We start from the raw sequence: 25,382 nt of genomic DNA on the forward strand, positions 1-25,382 counted from the left end.
ATTCCTAATTTGTAAGTGACATATTTAACTGGTAGGCTAGAAAGGAGAAACATTTATGGGTGGCAGATAAAAGGGTTGGGGGTGAACATGTCAGTCATGAGATCTTGAGGTACAGAGGGGTATGGAATGGGAAAGTCAGTGGGAGTGGCGTACCTCATCCACTTTGCAGTTCTCACTAGTTAAAGAGAGGTCTGATTGCCTGGCTGGCATGGCTCAGTGGTTGAGCATCAAACTGAACCAGAAGGTCATGGTTCGATTCCCCATCAGGGCACATGCCCAGGTTGCAGGCTCAATCCCCAGTGTGGGGTGTGCAGGAGGCAGCCAATCCAATGATTCTCTCTCATCATTGATTTTTTTTCTCTCTCTCCTTCCTCTCTAAAATCAATAATAAAACATATATATTTTAAATAATCAGTTTAAAGACAGGTCTGGTGAAGATGTATGAAGTCCTATGTAGGCAGGTTAACCTGAGAATTCCCCACAGGCTTCCATCTTATTTTGCTATGTATACTTTGCTTAAGGTAATGCAACAATATCTCTTTTTGAAGTATTATTATTGTAGGTTTTTTTGCTAGTAAGCAATATTGAGATTATATTGCATTTCAAAATATGAAGTTAAAAATAAAAATTTGAAAGAAATGGATAAAGTAGGATTCTAAACACACTCTAACATGTAGACAAGTTATTCCAAGAATGGAATCCATAAATGAAATGGAACCTCTCATCATAAAAAGAATACTTATCTACAATTATAATGTGATATTCTGTCCCATCTTCCTGCTGACACACATGGATCCTGCTGAGCAGCTGAGAAAATTTTCTGTGTATCTTCCAGGCAGTGATATGTATCCCAGATACTTTTTGGTCCTTCTGACATTAGGTTTAGTCCCAAAGGAAAAATCCCACCTTTTCTCCTCTTACATCTTTAATCATTTTTCTCCAGGATGGAAGAGCAGACCTACGTGTAGCGACAACTAAGATTGAATTCTTTGAAGGAACAGGTTCTCAGGTTCTCTAAAGTGGCTTCTTACTTTTCTAGTAAGAAAATTTTTCCTCGAAGGAACAGGTTCTCAGGTTCTCTAAAGTGGCTTCTTACTTTTCTAGTAAGAAAATTTTTCCTCGTCCCTTTTAGGTTCTTTTACCCAGTCTGATAATGAAATTAAATAAGACAGATTAACAGGAGAAAGTGAAATTTAATTACATATATATTGGGGGAAAGGGGAAGCACAAAGACAATGAGACATAAGGACAAACCAGGGAATTGAAACTTATATGCCATCTTGAGCAAAGGAATCAGATAGGGGACTAGGGCTTCTAAGAGGAGGAGGTTGACTCATAGGATAAGAAGAATAGACATTGAGTAATTAAATGTTTGTCTTGCCATACAGATAGGTCATTCAGATAAAAATTATCTCTTGGTAATACCTCTCTTTCTGGGCCAGGCCCCCTATCTAAATTCTCTTAGGTGGTTAAGGAAGACATAAACATTTTTCGTGGATCTTCTGGCTCTTCATTGCCTCCAGCTCAAAATAGTCTGTATGCCAAAGTAGCACATTTTGGGATGGCTCATTTTGAACCCCTTGACCCTAATTTTGAATCCCTTGACCCTAAAGCTGTACAGTCCAAAATGGTGGCCACGTGGGGCTATTTAAACATAAACTAATTAAAATGAAATATTCATATCCTCAGTCACAACAGTCACATTTTAAATGCTCAATACCTACCTGTTTCCAGTGGCCACCATATGGACAGCACAGGTTAAAGAACATTTCCGTAATCACTGAAAACCATTGGGTGGTGCTACTCCAGAATGATAACCAAAGAAACAACAGCAGAATGCAGCACCAAGGGCCACAGACTCAAATTTATTACTGGACTCTTTTACTACACATACATAGACTTGTTCTGAATTGAGGATTAGCTCATCATCAATGTTTTGAAGGGGAAGTGGAATTCGCCACTCCAAAATATGCCTTAACTTATTTGGGATGATTATTTTTAAGAAATAGCAGAAGTTACTCTTTTGTAAGAGACCCAGGGACACTGCGTGATTTGTCAAAATGGTAAACATGTTTTTAAACTTTAATTTGTTTTTCTCCTGCTAATCTGTTTCATGTCAATTTGATTATTAGTCTGGCCAGAAGGCCTTATTGGGTAGAGGAAATTCTCCCTCCCCAACATTGGAGTTAAGTAGGCCAGAAGAGTTAAAATAGTTTAGGAATTTTCTCAGAAATAGAAAGTCCTAAGAATTGATGTTTCAAACTGAGACACTTTTGTTGGTTTTTCTTATTGTATCAAACATACTGGTAATTCACTGATTTGTAGAGTCATAAGTCTGGATTTAATACTGCCCACTAAAATATAACCGTTTTCAGATGTGAGATGGCCACCTAAGGTGCAGGATGGGATCAATAGCTCATTCTCTTTACTCAGCCCCCAAGAGTAGCTGTAAAGTTTTCTTCATTACAGATGCTATCCTGAACTATGGTCTTATTTCCTACAGATGTTCAAGACCCAAGCAACTTCTTATTGGTGTCATCAACATAAGCCAGAAAAATTGTCAGTTCTCTAGGCAAAGAAATACCCAAACTTAATTCTGGTACATCAAACTATCATTATACTTAAACAATAATAGATGTACTTTTCTATGTATAAATTTATAAATAAAAACATCTAAGTCAAGAAACAAAATAAATCAGAGTATCTTCTCAGCTCTAACTCTTGGGTCATGTTCTCTTTTCACAAATTCAATAAAAAAAGTGCTAACATTTTGCTTTCTGGTGTTTTTTGGTATGGAGAAAATGAGGCAGTCAGGGCTAACTTAGTATCTTTGGTCAAACCATAAGAGTAAACCAAGTACCCAATGAAAAGGAGGTTATCTCACAGTGATCTTAACTTTTTGAGTCAGTTACAATATCATTTTAGGCATGACAATGGGAAATAAAACCAGAGTGGAATATCTGAGACATATGTCTGGTCACAAGTGTGGTGAAAACCAGTGAAACATTTCTGTTAAGTAATAGGCCAATTTATAAATTCAAGTCCTAATTTGCCTCCTATTTAGTATAATTGAATTAAATTCTGAAGGTCTAAGTACCTTCAGATTGGGATAATCTACTAGAATTGAATGAAGGGACACTGAGAGCATCAGACATAGACATCACAGAGATTGAGCCTTTCCATTATATGAAGCTTGAGTATGTCAAGAAAAACTCTGAACAGAAGAGGAACACATAGACTCTTAATGAGCAAAGAATCTCTCATTCAAAAGACCAAGCTATCCTTGCTGATTCTGATTTTTCTATCTATACTTAAGGATTGAGAGATTCTTGATTAAATACTGGCCTAGAATCTGGCATTCCCCCCCCCCCCCCCCACAATAGGCAGCTTGAAGCTATTCATTTACTTTAAGACTATTGACTCTTAGATTGGTTTAAAGATAAAATATAAGGATAGGAGAAGGGAGTTCCCGCACTTTTTAAAAATTTTGGTCTTTCCATCTAGCTCCAAGGAGCATTTTCCCATGCCAATGGGTGGATACAAATTCAAATGCACTGCTTTCTATGCACACACCTGGTGAGTCTTGAATTAGGATTTGTTTTAATGATAGTAACACAAATCTTACATAACATTTGCAATAGTTTAGTACAATTTGTTTTTTATCTGAATGACTAGTAAAATTGCCACTGTCAGCAAAGAAGACGCTATCTTTAAAGTTTTCTTCTACAAAGTTCCTGTGTTTCCAAGCCCTGAATGTAGTGAGGATGGTGAAAGAAGGTTTATGAAAGGCCAAGTAGGTATCATAAAATAGGTGAACTGGAACACGGTTTTAATTATGCCAGAGTGAGGCAGTTTACAGCTCACAACTCAGCACCCTAACAATAGGTTTGAAGTACTGAGTAATTGTAATTTTGTCAGTAATGACCTTGAGACATGGGTAAACAGAAGTGTGCATCTGTCTGCTTGGATCTCTGAAGGGCCAGGGAGGGGGTTAATCTAATTTAGATTAAACAATGAGTTCTATAAATGTAATACTTCGAGTGCATCTTAATTTAGAAATGCCAGAGAAATTATAAAACTCAGAAAAAGGTCTTTTTTGAATCCTTAATATGAAGATAATCATCGGATTCAAGGGATTTGCAAGGTATAAAGGAATAAAAGTTTTCATTTGATTCAGATGACTAAATGTGCAAAAACTTTATGAGGTTAAAAATAGTTGTGCATATAAATCAAGTGATAGCTCCTTTCTTGGACTCCGATAGCAATTATTGTCTGTGCAAGTTTTCTGCAATTTATCATGAAGAGCCTTGTGATATTGCCTCCATTGTTAGTCTGAAATGCTTATTTAAGTCTTTTGTGGTTATTTAACCATACTTATTCAATTAATGAACTCACATTTGAATGTCTCAGTGTGGCAGGCACTGCCCTTGGAACTAGGATTACTTGAGTTCCCATTTACTGTTGGGGGGTGAGGGCAAAAATAATGCAAACCGATAAAAAACAGGCTGTTGCATAATATATCATTTATCTGGTCTTGGTCCCAAGTTTCTGGGATGGAGCTTTAGACCCTGGAAATTTCCTGAGTGATAGGAGTGTTTTTGTTATTCATGGTGGGCCCCTAAATCCCACACCTAAATTCAGGCTAATGAGGTGGACTCCTAGATACTCCCAAATTGGGGGCTGGCCCTGCCAGAAAAACCAACCATGGATTAGAGGGTTGGGGCTTTGAACCTCTAGACATCAGCCTGATCTCCAGGGAGGAGAGAGAAGAAAGGATAGAGATTGAATTCAATCACATGGTCAATGATTTATTCAATCATGGCTAATAATAAAACCCCAATAAAAACTTAGGACACAAAAGCTCAGGTGAGCTTCTCTGGTTAGTGACACCCATTGACGTGCTGGGAGGGTGACATGGGAACTCCATGTCCTCACCCTTTGCCTCTTTGCATTCATCTAGTCCTGATTTGTGTTTTTTAAAACTTTAATCTTAAGAATAGCGTTTTCCTGAGTTCTATGGGTCATTCCAATGAACTGTTGATCCTGAAGAGATAATGGGAACTAGCAAATTTGTAACACTTGATCAGAGGAGCAGGTGGCCTAGGGACCGCTGCCCTCCTCAAACTTGTGGACTGTGTCTAAAGTGAAGACAGTATTATTAGGGACTGTGAAATCTGTGCTGACTCTGGGCAGTCAATGTCAGAATGGCAGAGATAATTTCACTAGCCATAAGTTCTATGAAGAAAGCAAAAAGAGCAGTGGTCAGGCATGGGTGGCTATGTTAGCTGAGTGGGCAAGGAAGGCTTCTTAGAAGAATTAACATTGAAGCTGACACCTGAAGCCCAGGTGAGGCTCAGGGAAGAAGGTTCCAGGCAGAAGAAACCACAAGCAAAAGTTCATAAGGTGGCAACAAAGCATGTTGGAGACATGAGACCTGTGGGGGTGGGGCTGGGCTGAAGAAGCTAGCGATGACTGGTGGGCAGGGAAGATCATATGCAGTCTTATAGCATGTGGCAAGGGGTTTGCATTTTCAGCATATGGGAAGCTATTGGATGGTTATAAGTCAAAAAGTGCTATATTCTCATTGATAGTTTTGAAGTAACTCTGGATACTAGGTGGAAAACAATTAAAATGAACATGAAGTTTAGTCTGGAGTCTTTATGCCTTAATTGCCAACTTTCCTGTGGGGTCCCTGAGGGCAGCAAATGTAGTTTGTGCTTATTTATAGTCACATGGGGCTTCAGATCAATGCTGAGCATACATAGAGAAGGTACTATATACATCTAGGCTGAAATATGAGTATGCATGGAGAAAGACGAGAGCATAGCTGAAGGGGAGATGAATGCTTGCTCTATACCATCTGTGGGTTAATTGCAAGGTTACTATCACTGAATTTGAAAAATAGATAAAATCTGGATTAAAACAGCCGAAATTCCACCATAACCTATACATTTTAAAATCCTATACGTTTTACCAATGTTTAAAAAAATGTTACTATCTAGCCCTAGCTGGGTGGCTCAGCTGGTTGCAGTGACATCCTGTACACGAAAAGATCCCATTCCTGGTCAGGGCATGTACTTAGGTTGCAGGTTCGATTCCCAGTCAGGGTGTGTATGGGAGGCAATGGATCAAGGTTTCTCTCTCACAGTGATGTTTCTCTCTCTCTCTCTCTTTCTAAAATTAATAAAAACATATTCTCAGGTGAGGATTAAAAATTTTTTAATATCTCAGTCAGGGGTTAGTGAACTCTGGCTCTCAGGTCAAATCCAGCCTGTGAGCTATTTTGTAAACATTTCACTAGAACTCTTCCTTGCCCATTTCTTTACATATTGTCTATGGCAGCTTCACACTACAGGGTTAAGTATTTGGGACAGAGCCTAGGTGGCCTGGAAGCCTATAATACTCCCTGTCTCATCTCTTAAAGAAACAAGTTTGCTGACTTCCACTCTATATGAAAGGCTGCCATTTGTGGTTGTAACTGGGATGGTGAACAAGCTCTACGTTGCTGGGTTCTCAGTGTGTTCTGTTAGTGTGCTCTAGGTTCTCTGAGGGCAGTTTCAAAAGATGGCAGCAAGCAAGAGAGATGGTTTCCACTTGCAGTGAGCAAAGGCAAAGAGAAAGAAGGAAACGAGGGGTTGTTTGCATGGAAGGAATTTGCCTTAAGCAGGTGTTGTGGCCACCACGTCCAGATCAGGGCGGCTGGGGGCCACACTATCAGCTACATGACAGGAAAGGTCTTCTCCAAGTTTAGGTATAGTCAAAGGTAAAGGAAACAGACCGTGGAATATAGGACAGGGAGATGGACAGAGCATTTCTGATGTCAAGCCTGTCTGTCTGTGTTTCCACAGTGAGATAATCCTATATAATAAAAGCGTAATATGCAAATAGACCTAATGATGGAACGACCAGTTAGTGGGGGGGGGGGGGGCAGTGAGCAGGCAGTGCCAGGCCAGCCAAGGCAAGTGCCAGTGGACAGACGGAGGGGATGGCGATGGGGCGGGGAGGCGGCAGTGACCAGTGGAGGTGGAGGGGCAATGGGGGGGCTGGGCCACGCCCGTGGCGCTGTCCCCTGATCGACTGCCCAGTCGCCTCCTGCAGAGTGAGGCCAGCGGCAGTGGCAGTGGCAGGGTGATGGGGGCGGTGCTGTTCCCTGATCAGCCCACCTGGTTGCCTCCCACAGAGGGAGGCCAGAACGTGGCTTACGGGGAGCGGGCCTAAGCTGTCAGTAGGACATCCCTTAAGGGCTTCCGGACTGTGAGAGGGCACAGGCCAGGCTGAGAGACCACCCCCCCCACCCAAGCCGAGTGCATGAATTTTCGTGCACCAGGCCTCTAGGCCTATATAATAAAAGCCTAATATACTAAGTGCCTGGTCATCCGGTTGGCCATTCAACCAATCAAAGCGTATTATGCTAATGATATGCTAAGGCCACTCAATGGCTTACTATGATGTGCACTGACTACCAGGGGGCGGAGAGTCGACTGGTTGACAAGTCGCTATGATGTGCACTGACCACCAGGAGGCAGATGCTCTGGCTGGTAGGTTAGCTTGCTGCTGGGGTCCGGTGATCAGGACTGAGCGAGATGGGCTAGACACACCCTGGAGCCCTCCTGTGGTCACTCCCCAGCTGGCCAACCTCCCATGTTCCTCTCCGGTCCTAATTGTGCACCCAGGAGAGGGGGGAGCGGTCTCTTGGCCTGGCCTGTGCTCTCTCGCAATCTGGGACCCCTCGGGGGATTTCAGAGAGCGATTTTAGCCTGATCCTGCAGGCCAGGCCGAGGGACCCCACTGGTGCACAAATTCATGCACCGGGCCTCTAGTAGAATAATATTGATGGTAATAACACTTGAAATCCTTTTCTCCTGATACCCATTAGATACCTCATTGTCCTCCTTCAGATGTTGCTCAAATGCCACCTGATTAGAGTGGCTTTTTCTTCACTTACCTACCTTTCCTCCTCATTCCTACTCTGCCCTACTTACTTCTTAGCATTTACTATTGCCAGATACATCACATACTGTTTTGTTTCTAGTTTACTTTTTGTATTCCTCCCTTTAAGGCCCAGCTTTGGTTTCTTTAAAAAAAATACTTTTTATTGATGATAGTATTACAGATATCTCCCATCCCCCCTTATACCCCCTGCCTCCCAGCCCCTATCCACCCACCCCTGTGTCGTTGGGCTATGCATATCCTATATAATAAAAGGCTAATATGCAAACAGACCAAACAGTGGTACAACCAGAACAACCGAACAACCAGTTGCGATGACATGCGATGACCACCAGGGTGTGTGTACAGAACATGGTGGGCATTGCAGCAGAGCCCCGAACATGGCGGGCATCAGCTGTGGCGGGATGGTGGAGCAGGTGAGCGGGGGCACCAGACCAAGGTGGGGCACCAGTCGCTGTCATCGGGGCGAGCCTCTGGTGATTACTGAAAATTCTTTTCTCCCACGAGCCGTGGTCCCACCTGGCGCTCGCACTGGCTGCCGGCACCAGCCACACTCACACCTGCTGCTGGCACCCAGCGCCAGCCGTGATCACCCCTCAGGGCTTCTCCACCTTCCCCTGCTCCTGTGGGGCAGTTGGGGCCAACAGCCACTGCTTGCATCCACTGCCGGCGACGGCCCTGCTCACACCTGCTGCTGGCACTGGAGCCGCCACTTGCATCTGCTGCCGGCACCTGACACCGGCCCCAATTGTTCGACGCCGGCCCCAATAGCTCTGCGCCATCGGCGGGTGTGAGCAGGGTTGGCGCTGTCAGCGTGTAGGAGTGGCCACAGTGGGAGTGGGGCTGCCGGCAGACAGGGGATCAGGTGCTGTGGCGGTAGGGGCTGGGTGGGGGTGCGGAGGATGGGCCAAAACCCACCCCTGTGCCCACTGTAGCCTCGCGGGCCACAGTTCCTTTCAAGGTGCACGAATTCGTGCACTGGGCCCCTACTAAGTATACAGGTTCTTTGGTTTATCTCTTCTCATCCCCCCAACAGCTTTGGTTTCTGATTACTGATCAATAGAGCCTTGTCATAGTAGGTGCTCAACAAATACTTTTCGTTATATGAGTGCAAGTTGTTATTTCTATTTCCTTTTTTTCCAACCCAAACAAATAAAATAAAAAGAGGAAATAAAAAAGAATCATGCACACAGTTTGAGTCCTGCTGTTTGGGGATTTTTACGTTTTTTTTTTTTTTTTTTTATTTGTGTCTTTGGTTTTTACTTTCACTATTCTTTGCTCTATCAGTGGATAGTTGATTTCACCTGGGGCAACTCTTTCCTACTTAAGCACAGTTTCTCCTGGTCTCAGGTGATACAAAAGAGACTGCATTTGTCTGTGAAAAATTACAGCAATTATGTCACTAATGTAACTGTCTCTGACCACAGCCTTGCAGTCAGTGTTGGTGATTATAACAGTACGTGTCTGTCACCTAGCCTTCATCCATTAGCATACTCTTAACTGCAAACTTGAATCACACCTTGACTTTATATCATTTCCCTGTTCTGCTCTTAGCAGCATCAGAATCAAACTTGAATTCTGAATCTGTTTTTTCAGGAAGCTTAATAATCTACTTGTATCTTACAGTAGCTTTTATACACAAAAAAGGTAAATTGGGGACTTGTTTTGACAGTTTGTCATAGGCTACGGTTATGCAGGTTGACTTGAGGGAGCAGGAGCGGGGGTCAGATCCAGCCTGGAGCCCACTCCCCAGGCTGGCAAAACTAACAGGTCTGCAGAGAAGGGGGTTCATATTCTAAGTATTCCCAGGCTCCCTATGTTCTGGGAGACACTGGTCAAGTGGACAGTCAATGCAGTACAATTTTCTACATCTGCTGTATCTGTCATGCTGTGGATGTATTATCAATGCTCAGATCATAACCTGAGGACACACAATTTTACCAATTTAGCAATCTTTTGTTTAAATTGAGATCTGGCTTCATTTGTAAGTATAAAAGACTGCATACAACTTAAAGAGCTCTGACCATGTGTAAGGACTGTGGGAAATCAGTCTTTACAAGAACAAACTCAGTGATATAGTTATGATTATTCTCCTTTGCAGCTGAGGGAAGGTTGTGGGTGGAAGTGGAAGCCCAGAGAGCTTAAGGAACTTGTCCAAAGGCATGTGGTTAGTGAGGGAGTATGGGCTTTGGACCCAGGTGAGTGTGACTCCAAAGTCTAAGCAGTTCAATATGCTGCTCTCTAACTTTGCCACTCAACTATGGTCCACTGGCTTGCAGCAGCAGCGGCAGCATCTAAGTCCTGGCCCAGACTTCCTTCTGCATTTTATTAAGGTCGCCAGGTAATCTCCTACTCCACTTGATTAACATTTTCACTTTTAAGAAGATGGAAACTGATCCAGGATGGGGGCCATGTCCTGCTTTTCTCTATGAAGGCTGGTAAGTTGAATTAGATTCCTGGAGCTGATTCTGGAATAGGTTAGAATCTGTTTCACGCAGTATTCCTCTCGGTTCCAAGTGTGCTCCACACCAGGAACTCTTAGAACTAAGAGAACAAGCCCGACTCTCTTTTCCATAGAATTCAGAGCAATCCCTTGGAAAGTTCAGTGAGAAACTCAATTATGGGGATTCAATTTACAGAAGAAAGTCCCTCCTGTATCTGGGATCCTGTCACTTCTGCAGAGTGCCAAGTTCAGGGAAGGGTCAGGCACCCAGGGAGGGAACAAAGAGGAGGGAAGCCTCACTCAGCCAGACAGATGTCCTCTGAGGGATGCGATGGTTCCTCTGCATACAAGGTGAGGAAGTCAGTCACACGCACACAAATGCCAGATCTATAGTAAGAGAGAAGCAACTTTCCCCCCTAAACTGTAACTAATTTTACTTCCCATTTCCACAGTGAGTTTTCAGCCAGAGTTGCATGGCCAAGTTACCCAAAAGAGCGGATTTTCCCCGGGAGTTGTCCATTTCTCCTAATCGTCTAAAGGCACTCTGGGGCCTGGGAGACCAAAGCAAAGGCTCCCTTCTCTCACCTCTGCTGCCTTGGAGATTGCAACTGCCCTGAGATGTGCCCAGAGGCTCCATCCTTTAATGGAAATCAGCCTAGGTTTTGATCCTGAAAATTTCACTATTTCTGCTTATTCTCAGAGCTATTCCTGCTTTTCAGTCAGTAGTAGCCCACGGCCATAGCAGCAGAACTGGGACATTAAGGAAAAAAAATAGCAGTTAATGGTTTCTACACATCATCCTATTTTTTTCCCTGTCTTCTACTATCAACCAATAAAAAGTGTCTATAGGTGTAAGTAAAAACAAAACAAAATAGACACACACAAAACGGAAGCCACCAACTTTCTGCCATTGGCCCCTCATTGTACAGTTGCAGGCTTTCTATCAGGGTTTCCAGATGGTCGCTCTCACCATAGGGTTATATGAAGACCTCATTACTACACTGCTCAGCTGTTGATAGGTCAGAGTTCCAGGTCAAATCTTCCACTTTGGGTCTCAACATTCATTTGGCCACTAAAGATGAGGCTCATATGAATTATCTCTCCATGTGCTCTGCCATAAACCATCTAGGAGATCCTGCCTGGTTACTTAACCTGCACAGACCCAAGTTCCCTGCCTGTGAAGTGAGAAATCTGAACGTTTGATCTCTGTGGCTTTAGGACATTGTGATTCTCTGTTCCTGCTTTTAGCTATACTTGAGGCAAGTAGGCACAGCTACATTTTGTGGGAAGGAACCGGGAAAGGATAAGAAATAATTACTGAGGATGATGAAATTTTATCCATTCCAGGACTGGCTCTGTAACCACACAGGCCTTCTGGCCCCACCTCTGAAACTGATGGGCAAACCACCTAGTAATGCTGTTTCTATTTTTGCATTGGTACACTCAAGTCAAAGAGGTCACCGCATGCAGCTGTACATAAAGCGCTGGGCCCTTTCCCTTTTGATAAGCCAACTATCTGCCCTTCTCTGGAGCCCAGGGATGGCCTCTTCTCCACAATCAAAATCATTCCTCAGCCCAGGTGGGTGGCTGCCCCTCTGTCCTTGTCCCATCCTTGCTGGCCGCACTGAGTATGCTTCACACAGATGATCTCGGGAAGACTGTGTGGCCTCTGTGTGCCCCTGGGTACATCCTCTGGAGGAGATAATCATTTGCACCCCTCTGGGAATGTCTTCTCTGTGAAGAAATGCCGTGTAGATACAATCATGGCTTGTCTTTCTTGGTAAGGGAACTGCTTGTTATGGTCCTGGTTTGTAAAGTCTTATAGTAATGACAGTGTGGCCTTTATATTACCCTGGCCCCTAAGATTATATTCCCAGAGAACCAGTGTCCACTATCATTTGCATAAAACGCCATTCCATCTCTACTTCTTTTATGCCCGGCTTTGTGTCTGCTGAAGGTTCCTGAACTGGATGTATTATCTGCTTATCTGCCTCACTTTCTCTCTGGGCCTCTCAGAGTCAGGCCTGCAGTTCTAAAAGACTGAATTGGCATTGAAACCTCCAGCATGGCTCACGTGCTCTGCCCTTTGCCTGGACAGCCAGGGCAGGTTGCTGGCAGGGACTCAGAAGTGCTTGAGTAACACATTTTTCCTGAATGACTTCTACCCAGGTGTATGGCAAATGCTTGCTTTCATAGCAAACTTGCTCCTAACTAATTGCTTCAAGTCCCTGTATCCCTATGCGAGATATGGGAAATCATTACCTCATATGGCTAAGAATAGAGCAATTATCTAGTAAATACTTTACTTCTATAATTAATTATACACACCATATATAGTCTGAAAAGACTTCTACCTCCAAAAGCAAAATATGTCTTTTGTGAACTAATTCCATAAAAGTTGAGCTGCCTCCTCCAAGAATGATTATATATTTAAACTAGAGGCCCAGTGCACAAAATTCATGCACGGGGGGGGGGGGGGTTGGTATCCCTCAGCCCAGTCTGCACCCTCTCCAATCTGGGACCCCAGTAGGATTGGGCCTAAACGGGCAGTTGGACATCCCTCTCACAATCCAGGACTGCTGGCTCCCAACTGCTCGCCTGCCTGCCTTCCTGATTGCCCCTAACTGCTTCTGCCTGCCAGCCTGATCACCCCCTAACCACTCCCCTGCCAGCCTGATTGATGCCTAACTGCTCCCCTGCCAGCCTGTTTGCCCCTAACTGCCCTCCCCTGCAGGCCTGTTTGCCCCTAACTGCCCTCCCCTGCAGGCCTGGTCCTCCCCAACTGCTCTCCCATGCAGGCCTGGGTCCCCCACAACTGCCCTTCCCTGCAGGCCCGGTCACCCCCAACTTCCCTCCTCTGCCAGCCTGGTAACCCCTAATTGCCCTCCCCTGCAGGCTTGATGACCCCCAACTGCCCTCCCTTGCAGGCCTGGTCCCTCACAACTGCCCTCCCCTGCTGGCCATCTTGTGGTGGCCATCTTGTGTCCACATTGGGGCAGGATCTTTGACCACGTGGGGGCAGCCATCTTGTGTGTTGGAGTGATGGTCAATCTACATATTAATCTTTTATTAGATAGGATAGAGGCCGGGTGCATGGGTGGGGGCCAGCTGGTTTGCCCTGAAGGGTGTCCTGGATCAGGGTGGGGGTTCCCTTGGGGCGTGGGGCGGCCTGGGCGAGGGGCCTGTGGTGATTTGCAGGCCAGCCACACCCCCTGGTGACCCAAGCGGAGGCCCTGGTATCTGGGATTTATTTATCTCCTACAATTGAAACTTTGTAGCCTGGAGCAGAGCCAAGCCTTCTGCTCGCTCCATGGCGGCAGCCATTTCTGTTGGGATTTATTTATCTTCTGTAATTGAAACTTTGTATCCTGGAGTGGAGGCCTAGGCCTGCCAGGGCTGCAGAAGCTTGGCTCTCTCCATCCCCGGGGGCAACCCTAGCCTCCTGCTCTCTCCAGCTCCGTGGCTGCCGCCATTTTTGTTGGGAATTATTTATCTCCTATCATTGAAACTTTGTAGTATTGAGTGGAGGCCTAGGCCGGCAAAGGCAGGTGGAAAGCTTGGCTTTCTCCATTGCTGGGGAAACCCAAGCCTCCCTCCTGACATCCGGTGCTGCAGACATCTTGGTTAGGTTTATTTGCATATTCGCTCCTGATTGGCTTGTGGGCGTGGCTTGTGGGTGTAGTGGAGGTACGGTCGATTTGCATATTACTCTTTTATTAGATAGGATTTGAAAATAGTTTCTACTCTATCAGTGATTTTGAATCTCTAAATAGTTATTTTGCTTCTTTCTAGGGGTGGACACGTGATTTAAGAGGGGATTTGTAATTTTACTGCATTTTTTTTTTTTTATCATAGTTAACCATCCATCACCAGTCACACTTTCAGCTTCATTTAGAATGGAGGTTTCCATTTGAAAGTATTTGAAAAAGAAAAGGGTATTTCACAGCACTATGTAGGAAATGCAGCAGACTTGAGTGGAACTCAATGATTTTCTTTAGCATTTTGATTATATAGGCCTATGAGTTCAGATGAATCAAAGTAAAAATGAAAGTCAGCAGGCATGATGAAATCAACCGAAACCACCGCAACGCTTGGTCAGAGCCCACAAAAATTGTTTCTTTCTCTGAGACTGGGGGACCTAATTCAAGAGACAGCTTTTGGGACTGTCATCACTCAACAGCTCAGAGAGAGACATTTTTCAATAATGGATTTGGGTTTTTAAACTGTAGCTTTGCAAAGACTTCAGTAAATGACAGTAAGTTAATTTCCACAAACAACAGATAAATGCACTATACCACTTTTTAAATGATAAAAACTAGACTTTATTCCCCATATCATTCATGTTGTATAGATAAATGGATGTGAGTGGGTGTGAGGGGTGCTGGCATAAAACCCAAGTGACATTTTTTTAAACCAATCTGATCAGCAATTGACTCATGGAAGACAGTGGAATCAGGGAAACAACCCTGCCCTGTGTGGAGAGAGCCGCTTATGCTCTCTGCAGTCATTCCTCCTGGAGTCTCCTGGAGGCTGCAAGGGTGTGTAGAAATTTGTTGTGTAAATGACATTTTAAAAGAAATACTTTGTTCATTTGTAAACAAAGGCTAATATTTACCTTACGCACCTCAGGGGTGAGGTGCTCTCTATTCAAGGAAATCATACATTGGTAAATACTGGAAAATGCTATGATGTGGAGCACTCATCATTAGTGTATACATGTTAGAGCATCCTTAAAGTGAAGGTGGGCATTAAAACTGCTGACTGCTGACTGCTACCTGGCAATTCAGGTACGAGGTATAACATTCTCAGCTGTCTGTGGAAAAGGAAGTCTCTCTTTCTTTCTGTCTGTCTCTCTCTCTCTTTCAGACACAAAAGTATTCTACTAATTACAATTAAATATTGGCTGTGCTTTTATTTTCACGGAGTATCAGGTAAAACACAGATTAAATCTCTGAAGCTAAGCACTATGAGAATACTGAAACCATGTAGTGTCTACGAATCAGATAGCTCTTTGTCTTATCAACTGTCCTCAAAATGCATATAAGAACAAAAGCCTTGGGAAAGAAATGCAAATGTGCTGCCCATCATACCTTACCTGTCCTCTATTTCTAAATATAAAATCTACCTGAAATATACTGGTTACCGCTTCTTTCTTGAGTATCAGTTGCAATAATTTTACATTGCAAAATCTAATATTAAATCATAAAACATTTTGTGTTTTTCAATATTTTTTCATGTGTATTTCTTAAAATGTGGTTTGAACTTCTTTCGCTATTCTTTTTAGCAGAAACCTTTTTTAATTTAATTTTTATTATTTTTTTAACATTCAATATTATTTTGTACTAGTTTCAGGTGTATGGCATAGTGGTTAGACAATTACTTTACAAAATGTTCCCCCTGAAATTTCCAGTACCCACCTGGTACCATACATGTAAAGTACCATACTGTACTTTACACCCCCATGACTATTTTGCAACTACCAATCTGTACTTCTCAATCCAGTCACCTTTTTCACCCAGTCCTCCAACCTCCCTACCCTGAAAGCATGGATGGACCTAGAGGGTATGATGCTAAGAGAAATAAATTAGTCAGAGAAAGAAAAGCACTGCGTGGTTACCACTTATATGTGGAATCTAAGGAACAATATAAACGAACAAACAAAACAGAAACGGACTCATAGATATAATGAACTTCTTTTTCTTATCCCCCAGAGTACCTAGTGAAATGCTAGAAAAATAGCAGACACAAAATAAATTATTCCTGAGGACTGATTTAATTGATTAAAAGAAAACAAGCTACTCAACTGGTAATATACTCCCACATATACTATTTAACGTAGCTATCACCTTCACTTTAAGAATGGTAACAAAAGTTTGCAGAAGTGGGGTTTTTATAACTATACTGAGTTAATCAATTACTTAATGGAAACCCTTTCCTAATTCAAAGCTAAATTCAGAATTAGAACTGATAAGTGTGAAATATTTTACCTATATATATTAATTAGTAACTGTGACATAAAGAAAATTATTTTCATTAGATAACATGTAAGAACCTGCCTGTTTTATTTATTATTATTATTTTTTATTGACTTTAGAGAGAGAGGAAGGGAAAGAGGGAGGGATGGAGAGATAGGGAGAGAGAGAGAGAGGTGAGAGAGAAACAATGAATCATTTGCCTCCCACATACGCCCTGCCTAGAGATCGAACCTGCAACCTAGTCATGTGCCCTGACTAGGAATTTAACCTTGACCCTTCAGTGCATGGAATGATGCTCCAACTAACTGAGCCAGATGGGCCAGGGCTGAGAGTGAAACTATGCTCCATCTCTCAAAATTCCTGTTTAAAAATGCAGATTTATTATTTTATGTCAATGCTTTTTCTTAAACAGTTAAAACTAAATTCCTGATTGCACAGTTCTACTAAGCCAGACTAGACAAATGAAATATTGTTGTTTAATAAATGCATGATAAAGCTCTTTTGACCAGTCCCCATTTTATATGTAGTTCTTTCATTTTCTCCATGTAAGAAGAGAAAAATCAGTACCAACTCCATCTCTCTTCTGTATCAGGAATACTGCCTTGTTTAACTGCTGACAGCCTCAATTTACTAAGTAGTAAACCATTAACATGAATCATTACATTCCTTAAGACACCTCTATGAGTGGCCGCAATAGTTTATTGCATCGAGTAGGTCTGATTCTCCCTTGCTTTATGGACGTGGTGATAATATTCCACCTCACAGAATGCTTTGCTGGGAGGGATCCAGATGCAGGCACTGAAATCTTTATGGCCTCCCCAGGAGGAGCTGGGACGCAGGTGGTATTCTCATTGTCACAGCCAAGCAAATGGGGAGTTTGCCTGAGGTGTCCTGGCAAGTCAGTTATTCAGGGAACAGATCTAGGTTTCCTGATTCCTCACACACAATCACAAACACATAGAACTCCCAGGGGACAGACAGGAAGAGGGGAAATGACATGCAGGATGCTCCTTGCAGAATCCTCATAGCAAAATGTCACCATTTTCCTCTGACAGCACGTGAAGCACACTGAAGGGTACAAGACAACATAAAATCCTAATGGTGCCCTAATTAGGTAGGATCATCATTCTAACTCCCAGCCTCCCACAGTCGAAGCCAGCAGCCCCCAATTCCTCTCTGTGGTGCCGAATCCGGAAAGCTAGACATAGCGACAGAAAACATCTTTGGCTTACAAGGGACTATCAAGCTCTGATGATGATGAAATTTGATAGCAATAATGTCAAGCTTTACATGACCATAATCCAAGTTTACAGTGATACATGAAATCATAATGCTACTATTTATATCACCATCAACCCAGTTTATGGTGCTATCAATAGTTCTGCTAATGGCACTAACAGCAGTACTCAGTGGAATCACAGCTGTTGAGTGTCACTTTTATGCTATTAGCATCATTGCTATTTACATATCATCATAAACTTAGGTAGTCAAAGTTGTTAGATATGAATGTACAAGGTAGATGGATATCCACATTTTATGTCCCGATCTAGGCTCCTTGGACTGAAGACTTTATGGCTGTCTCCTCCTCTATGTGTTAGGTTCTATCTAGCTCGCCATTGGCCTGTTTGCACTGTCAGATGTTTCTGTAGGAGTTAGAGAAGAGCAGTCTGTTTTCTGCCACGCTCTGATTTTCTGGGAAACACTATATAAAATTGCCAAGAAAGTGAAAGCCCCAGCTGCTGGGCAAACTTACTGTCTCCTTGGCAGCGCAGGGGGCCAACACTCAGTTTCGCTTCTGAGCCTTGCCGGTTGGTGTCTCCAACCACGACCTGGTTCACCGGCAGGTGATCTTTGTAGGATAAGAAACCAGCGTCCTTCCTCCTGAATCACACGGAAAGAGAAAAGCATCAGGAGGTTGATTCAGAAACATGCATTTTCTGTTCATCATTTGGGTTGTCTAATAATTGACCACATTCCAATAAATGTTCAGAAGTTCACGAAGTAGAACCACCGTAAAAGAGTTGTTTTCTCTCTTCCATCGGTTGGTGTTCAGAAGCAACTGTGACATTTTCACCTTCTGAAAAACAGAAGTGACACCCCAGTTTCCAGAGTCACAACCAACATGCTGCATGTTATTCTGGGTCGAGGGCAGAGGACCATGCTGCTTGAAGAATACACACCAAGTGCTGAGCATACAGGCAGAGTTTGCTGTTGTCATGGAATCAAAAGTTCAACAAAGTCAACCTTATCACTTACATAATACATAAAACAAAAATTCATTTAAAACAAAGCACCGCTTGGTCTACTTAATTGCTTTGAAGTAGTTGCTTCCCAGGCTTTCTTTCCTGCTGTGCATTAGCTAAATAAGGGGCATGTTTTTTTGTCCCTTTATCTCTTCTTGTTTATTTTAACTGAGTTTATGGAAAGTTTCCAACACAGAGCTGGTGCCCACTAAGTATCTATTTCCATTATAATGAGGAGTGAAGCTTCAGTTTGGCTTTCCTCTTAGATTCCTTCTCCTGTTTACTGTATACTTACCTTGTTTCAGGTCTCCTAACTCTACCCCATAGCCTCCCTAAATTAGGGAAGAGAACAAGGCTAGTTGCAAAATCCTGATTCTGGGATGGAACACAGACATCCAGGAGACATTCTTGGGAATGGACCCCAGGTAAATTATGAACAGCACAGGTTTCATTCACCTTACTAGGAAATCCCTGCCCCTACATGCTGTTTGGTGCTGCTGAGGTTGAGGGATCCCCTCATTTAGGGCTGGATGGATGGTAGGTACAAATTAGTATAAAGTCATTCCAAAAATTTACCTTTTCCCATGCTTTATTGCACTGTTCAGTCTGCATGTAAATAATGATTTTGAAATTGTACATACAGCTGATCACAGAAAATTAATTTTGGATAGAAGAATGAAAGATAGCTCAATAATTAAGTTAGATATTCACCATTTACATTTCTTGGTAAATAGTGCAGAGAATTGAGGTGAACCAACTTGGAAGCCTGCCCTTTAAATGCTATGCAGTTAGGAGCTTTTATTTATCCCTCTGACCTTCTAGAATGTCAGAGAATACACACTCCCTAATGTATCAGTACACACAGAAATCCAGGAAAGAGTCACAGAATTTAGACAGTGGGCCTCAAACAAATGTATTTTACAGTGTTTTGGTATTTCATTGCTTTAAAATTTCCAAAATAAAGGTTATTTTAAAAAAAATTGTTTATCAGCCCTAACTAGTGTGGCTCAGTTGGTTGGAGCATTGTCTCATATACCAAGAGATGGTGGGTTCAATTCCTGGTCAGGGCACATACCTCGGTTGTGGGTTTGATCCCTGGGAGGCAACCTATCAATGTTAATCTCTCACATTGGTTTCTCTCCCTTCCTCTCTCTCTATAGATAAAAACAAAACAAAAACTCATTAAAAAATTGTATATCAAATCAGAAGACCACCCAGAAAGCACTGTGATTCTTACTGACACTGTAGCTAAAATGACCATACCTCAAATATCTTAGTAGAATCTTTTGCAAACCCAACTTCTTTTATTTAAACTTCCATCAATTAAAATCATGTCAGAGAAGGAACAAAGCCTTTGACTTTAAATATGATACTTAATGCTTCCTGAAGGAACAAAACAAATGAACATACTTTAACAACATACTGTAATCTGACAACCGACTAGAAATGATGTGTGTACTCACTCCTATGGAACTTCAGGCTGAGATTCTCTACAAGTTCATTATCACTAAGAATTACATGACTCTAAACCAGGACTTCACAAACAAAGTCCCAAGAACCATTTATCTTGTTGCCCCTACTCTTATGGCCCATGAGCTAAGCATGATTTTTACATTTTAAAAGGTTGAAAAAAATCAAAAGCAGAATATTTTGTCATGTGAAAATTGCATGAAATTGAAAGTCAGTGTCCATAAAAATGTTTTAATGAAATATAGCCACAACATACATCATCAACATGCCTCCTGTTGAGTACTTGTGATACAGATCATATGGCTCTCAAATCCTAAAATGTTTATTACTTGGATCTTTATAGAAAAAGGTTGTCAACTCCTGCTCTAAATAACCACTCTCTACCTCATTTCTTTGGAGATTTATTGAGCAAATATTCCACAAATATTCCACTAACTATCGTGGTAGGAAACTGTCATATTAAAGACACAAGTGGGGAAAGAAACCATTTAAACCACATTTATTTAATCCAACACTGAGAAATAATTTAAGCTTATTAATAAGTAATGTTTCTATTGGTTTTGTACTCTGTAACAGGCAGCCATGTATCACTTTTGGTACAACACATGTATATTCTGAAGGAAGACTGGGTGCTCTACAGCCTGCTTTGAGAAGATTCTCATTATTTAACTGTCCTAGGAACTAGAAGATGGTATGGCTATTCTAATCTTCTCTATATATAAAAGGCTAATATGTTGTGTCCATCCAGTTGCTATGATGCGCAATTACCACTAGGGGGAAGACTCTCAACGCAGGAGCTGCCGTGATGCGCACTGGCCATTTACAGAGAAATGGCAACATGGACCAGGAGCTCACAAAGCAACACTCGGCTTCCCCCAAGTGGGACACAAGCCCCGCCACCACCCAGGAGCGACACCCCACCAAATTGCTGCTGACACTGCCAAGACCCCGTGGTGCAAAATGTGGCCCACAGCCCAGCCCAGCAATGGTGGCTGTGGGCGCCAGGTAACGACATCATGTAGCAAAGCCCGGCTTCCTTTCCCTAGTGACTAGCGTCCTTGAAGTTTCTTCAGCCCAGGAACAGAACTTGCTTTACAGCCAGGTGGAAACATTTTACACTATAACCAAATGTCTGTGAAGCATTTTCCCATGCCTCATCTCATTTGATCCTCACAGAAGTCCTAGAGCAGGTATATAGGAGACTCGGTAGAATCCATTTTCTTTTCATTAGCCGGAAAATGGAGATTTAGAAAGCTTAGAAACTTGACCCGACTGAAAAGAAGTAAGAAACGGTGGACCTTGAAAATAATTTCAGAATATAGTCAAACACTGCTGCAGTTAAATATTTTACCCTTTGTTCTCCCTGTGGGATCTAGAATAATAATCTGCTTCGTGTTGATATTTACTGCTGTGTTGCTGACAATTACCTGAAAGAGAAGTTGGGGTGCTTCACTGGGCTAGTAAAAGTTTAGCTAAATCAGAAAGCAGGTCTAATTAAGCAAGCTTATTCTATATCTATAAAAGGCTAAATTGACTCGTGCATGCGTGATACATATAAAGTTCTCACTGGCGCCAATCGCACACGTATGTTTCAATCTATCATTGTCAATCATGAATTTGGTTGACACTTCTATTATAGAGAAAGGGTGAATAGCGATATTAAAATATTTCTTCTAATTAATTTCCTTTCAATGTGCACGAATTTGTGCACTGGTCCACTAGTACAGAGTAACAATGAATGTAAACTGTAGTTTAAAAAAAAGATGGTATGGCGAATTTTTTTTATTCTTACTCAAGGATGTTTATTGATTTTAGAGACAGTAGAAAGGAGAGAGGGGGAAAGACAGAAACACTGATTGGCTGCCTCTTGTATGCATCCTGACTAGGGATCAAATCCACAACCTAGGTATGTGCCTGACCAGGAATTGAACTCAAGAGCAACCTTTTGGTATATGGGATGATGCTCCAACTAACTGAGCTACCTGGCCACGGCAATGGTATGGCTAATTTTATAAAAGATCTTTGAACGGGAGACTCTCCATGATATTCTGTAATACACATAGAATCAGTATGTATTCTTTTGTGCCTGGCTCCTTTTACTCGACCTTACATCTGTGAGATTTTTCCATGCTATTTATTCAAAAAATATTTTACATTAAAATTGTGCTTTTTAAAACAAATATATTTTAACTGATGAGAGAGAGAGAGAGAGAGAGAGAGAGAGAGAGAGAGAGAGAGAGAGAGAAAGGAATAGGGAGAGTGAGAAACATCAATTGGCTGCCTCCTGCATGCCCCCTACGAGGGATTGAGCCCACAACCCAGGCATGTGCCCTGACTGGGAATTGAACCAGCAACCTCTCAGTGCACGGGATGATGCTTAACCAACTAAGCTACATTGTCCCAGGGCAAAAATTGTAGTATTTTATTTTTATAAAAGTGTAATACTACACTATAATGAGAATGAACATTCTCCTGGTGTCCTTTGGTTTGGTTCCAGTGTTTGGCTATTGTGAACATGGCTGTTATGAACATTCTTATTAATGTGTTACTTGTAAGGGCTCATTTATGTTGGGCATTAATCCCAAAGCAGAAATACTAGATCATATAAATAGCTCCAGTATATACTTTCATTTACACATATGTTTAGCTTTAGTAGATACTTTCAAACAATTTTCCCAAGAGCTTGTATCAACTGATATTTCCACTAGCAGTGTATGAGAATTTAGATCTTGATTCATTTATGATGAGTGAGCAAGTAGTTACTTTATATCAAAACTTGTGCTAATTAAAGAACATTGGAAAATAAATGTTTGGAATTATATATTCCAATCATTATGAAATTGTTTTGTCAAAATTGATATACACACAATTTTATAATAATTTTCATATCTACACATTTCCATAACTTACAATTTTAAAATCTTTATAATCATCTTATAAATGTAGAGTTCCAGTGGGTTTTGGATTTTTTTTTATTTTTTAAATCTTCAGCAGAGGATATTTTTTTTCTAATGATTTCTAGAGAAAGTGGGAGAGAGGGAGGAGGGGGAAAGAGAGAAATATCCATGTGAGATAGACACATGGATTGGTTGCCTCCTGCATGCGCCCCTACCAGGGCTGGGGAACCTGCAACCAAGGTACATGCCCTTGACTGGGAATTGAACTTGAGACCCGTCAGTCCACAGGCCGATGCTCTAACCATTGAGGAAAACTGACCAGGGCTGGACTTATTTTTAAATAGTAAAATGGGTCACTATTCAATTATTTTGCAAACTGAACTGATTAACATCAGAGATGAGAGAAATTTACAAGGCACAATTTATCAGAACCTTTTCATTTCTGGTCAATGAAACTGAAAAATGAACATCATGATTCATTAGGTAGACTCAATAATGTACTTTTATTTAGTGTGATATATTACCTTTAGTTAACACTTTTGAATGTTAACTCTGATAGCCAATAAAATTAAGTATCAAAATGAACAAAACAGAGAGTTAGATATTCAAATCAGTAATCCAAGTTATGTAAAATAATGTGTACTCAATCACTCTGCAGTTACTAAAAATTAGAGTAAAATGCATGCATAATTTCTATTAATATTTTAGAGAAAATATTGATTTCAACTTTGTTATTTTAAAAAATGTGAACTGGTATATTATCTTTATACTTATTTTTGTGTGTTTGAAAAAATTTTAAGGATAAGGTAAAGATAAAAAATATAAAGAATAGTACTTAATTCACGTAAAATAATAATAATAGGCCATCAATCATTGAGAACCTATATATATTGGACTACTTCTTATATATAACATCTAATCTGAAATCAATTCTTCCTTATCGGCATTCCTATCTTCACTTTATTGATGAGAAGGATGAGACTCAGAAAAGTTATCTTGACCAAGGTCATCTGCTCATAAGTGTAGAGTGTGGATTCAGATCTAGATTATCTGGATCCCAAATGAGGATTTCACACACACACACACACACACACACACACACACACACACACACACACGAAAGAAAAGAAAAGAAAAAGGAAAAGGGAAAAAACAAAACAGAAGAAAACTGAAAAAAACCACAATGTCAGTTAAAAGCATTTGTCTTTTAATTTCAATTTATGATGAGGTGATAAACTTATCTTCCTGAAATGTCCAGGTTATTTATTTGTAGGTAGTAAATTTAAAGATATCTGTAAGTTTTTTTACTCACACAAATCCCTTACTTCATTAACATATTAAGTAAAAAAGGCCTAGAACAACCTCATCTCAAAATTAACCACTGATTTTAATAATATGTTAAAGTTTATAGAAGTATGCAGGTCAGCTAGGAGTTATAACACTTAGCTATTTCCAAGCAAACAGGAAAAATAATTATCAGCTGAAAAAAAAGATAAAGTTACCGCCTCAATCATTTTTGATGAGGGATCTAAATAGGGCTCTAGAGATTTTAAAGTCACAAACAATAGTGTGTGAAACTCATACAGCAGTGGACTGTGCTGGAAACAAATAGGCTGTGGAAACAAATTCAGGAATGGCAATAAAGTGGTTGGACTAGTACAAAGTTTCTGATGTGATGCTACAGCACAACCCACCACCCACTTCTAAAATATTATGTGTGGGTGAAAAGAAAATAAGCTGAGATCTAGAGAGGGACCCTTCACCACACCTGTAAGACCTCCATCTTAGCACCTGTGCAAAAATTATTTAGCTAGCAAAACAAGCCTTCCTTGAAAGTTATGATCTTTATAAATTGAGGTCAATCTAATTTAGAGAGATAATCAGTAACTACAGGAAGTCTCAAAAACATATATACACGCTGTAACAACTGATAGGTCAATTGATGTTTCTTTATTTTCACCCAGACTAAGCTTTGAATAAAGAAAATTCATTCTAAAATATTACTGGAAGTTTGAAAACACAGTTGAAGTACAAACACTATCTTTATAATTACTCAAAGTGTATATACATTTCTGGGGGAACACAGGGTGTCCCAAAAACATATAGATACTTTTAACAGCTGGTAACTAAATTTTCACTCCTTTTCAGATTTAACTAATTTGAAATACTGGGTGAAGCCAGACTAAGCTGTGAACAAAGAAAATTTATCCACAAGACTTTTTTTATGTGGATACATAAAAGATAAAACTTTATTGTACAAAACCAGCAACAGTTGACGAATTGAGGGTGCACAAATACCGAATGAAATTATTCTTGATGTTTGCGATTACATTGCTTTGCATTATTAGCAGTGCCTGGACCAGAATGGTCATTAGTTTGAAAACAGGAATTGACAAAAAAAGTA

At 41.3% G+C, this 25,382-nt stretch overlaps 1 protein-coding gene across 1 annotated transcript in view; it reads right to left on the reverse strand.

The window, feature by feature from the left end:
* CNTNAP2 (contactin associated protein 2) overlaps positions 1-25,382 on the reverse strand; it is a 1,845,950-nt gene that overhangs the window by 293,299 nt on the left and 1,527,269 nt on the right. Inside the window, exon 15 of the mRNA XM_079786825.1 lies at positions 18,122-18,249. Within this exon, the coding sequence (XP_079642951.1) occupies positions 18,122-18,249 (128 nt within the window). The remainder of the gene's footprint in view (positions 1-18,121; positions 18,250-25,382) is intronic.

Source organism: Cnephaeus nilssonii (genome assembly GCF_951640355.1).
Source record: "Cnephaeus nilssonii genome assembly, chromosome: 12".
Taxonomy (NCBI): Eukaryota; Metazoa; Chordata; class Mammalia; order Chiroptera; family Vespertilionidae; genus Cnephaeus; species Cnephaeus nilssonii.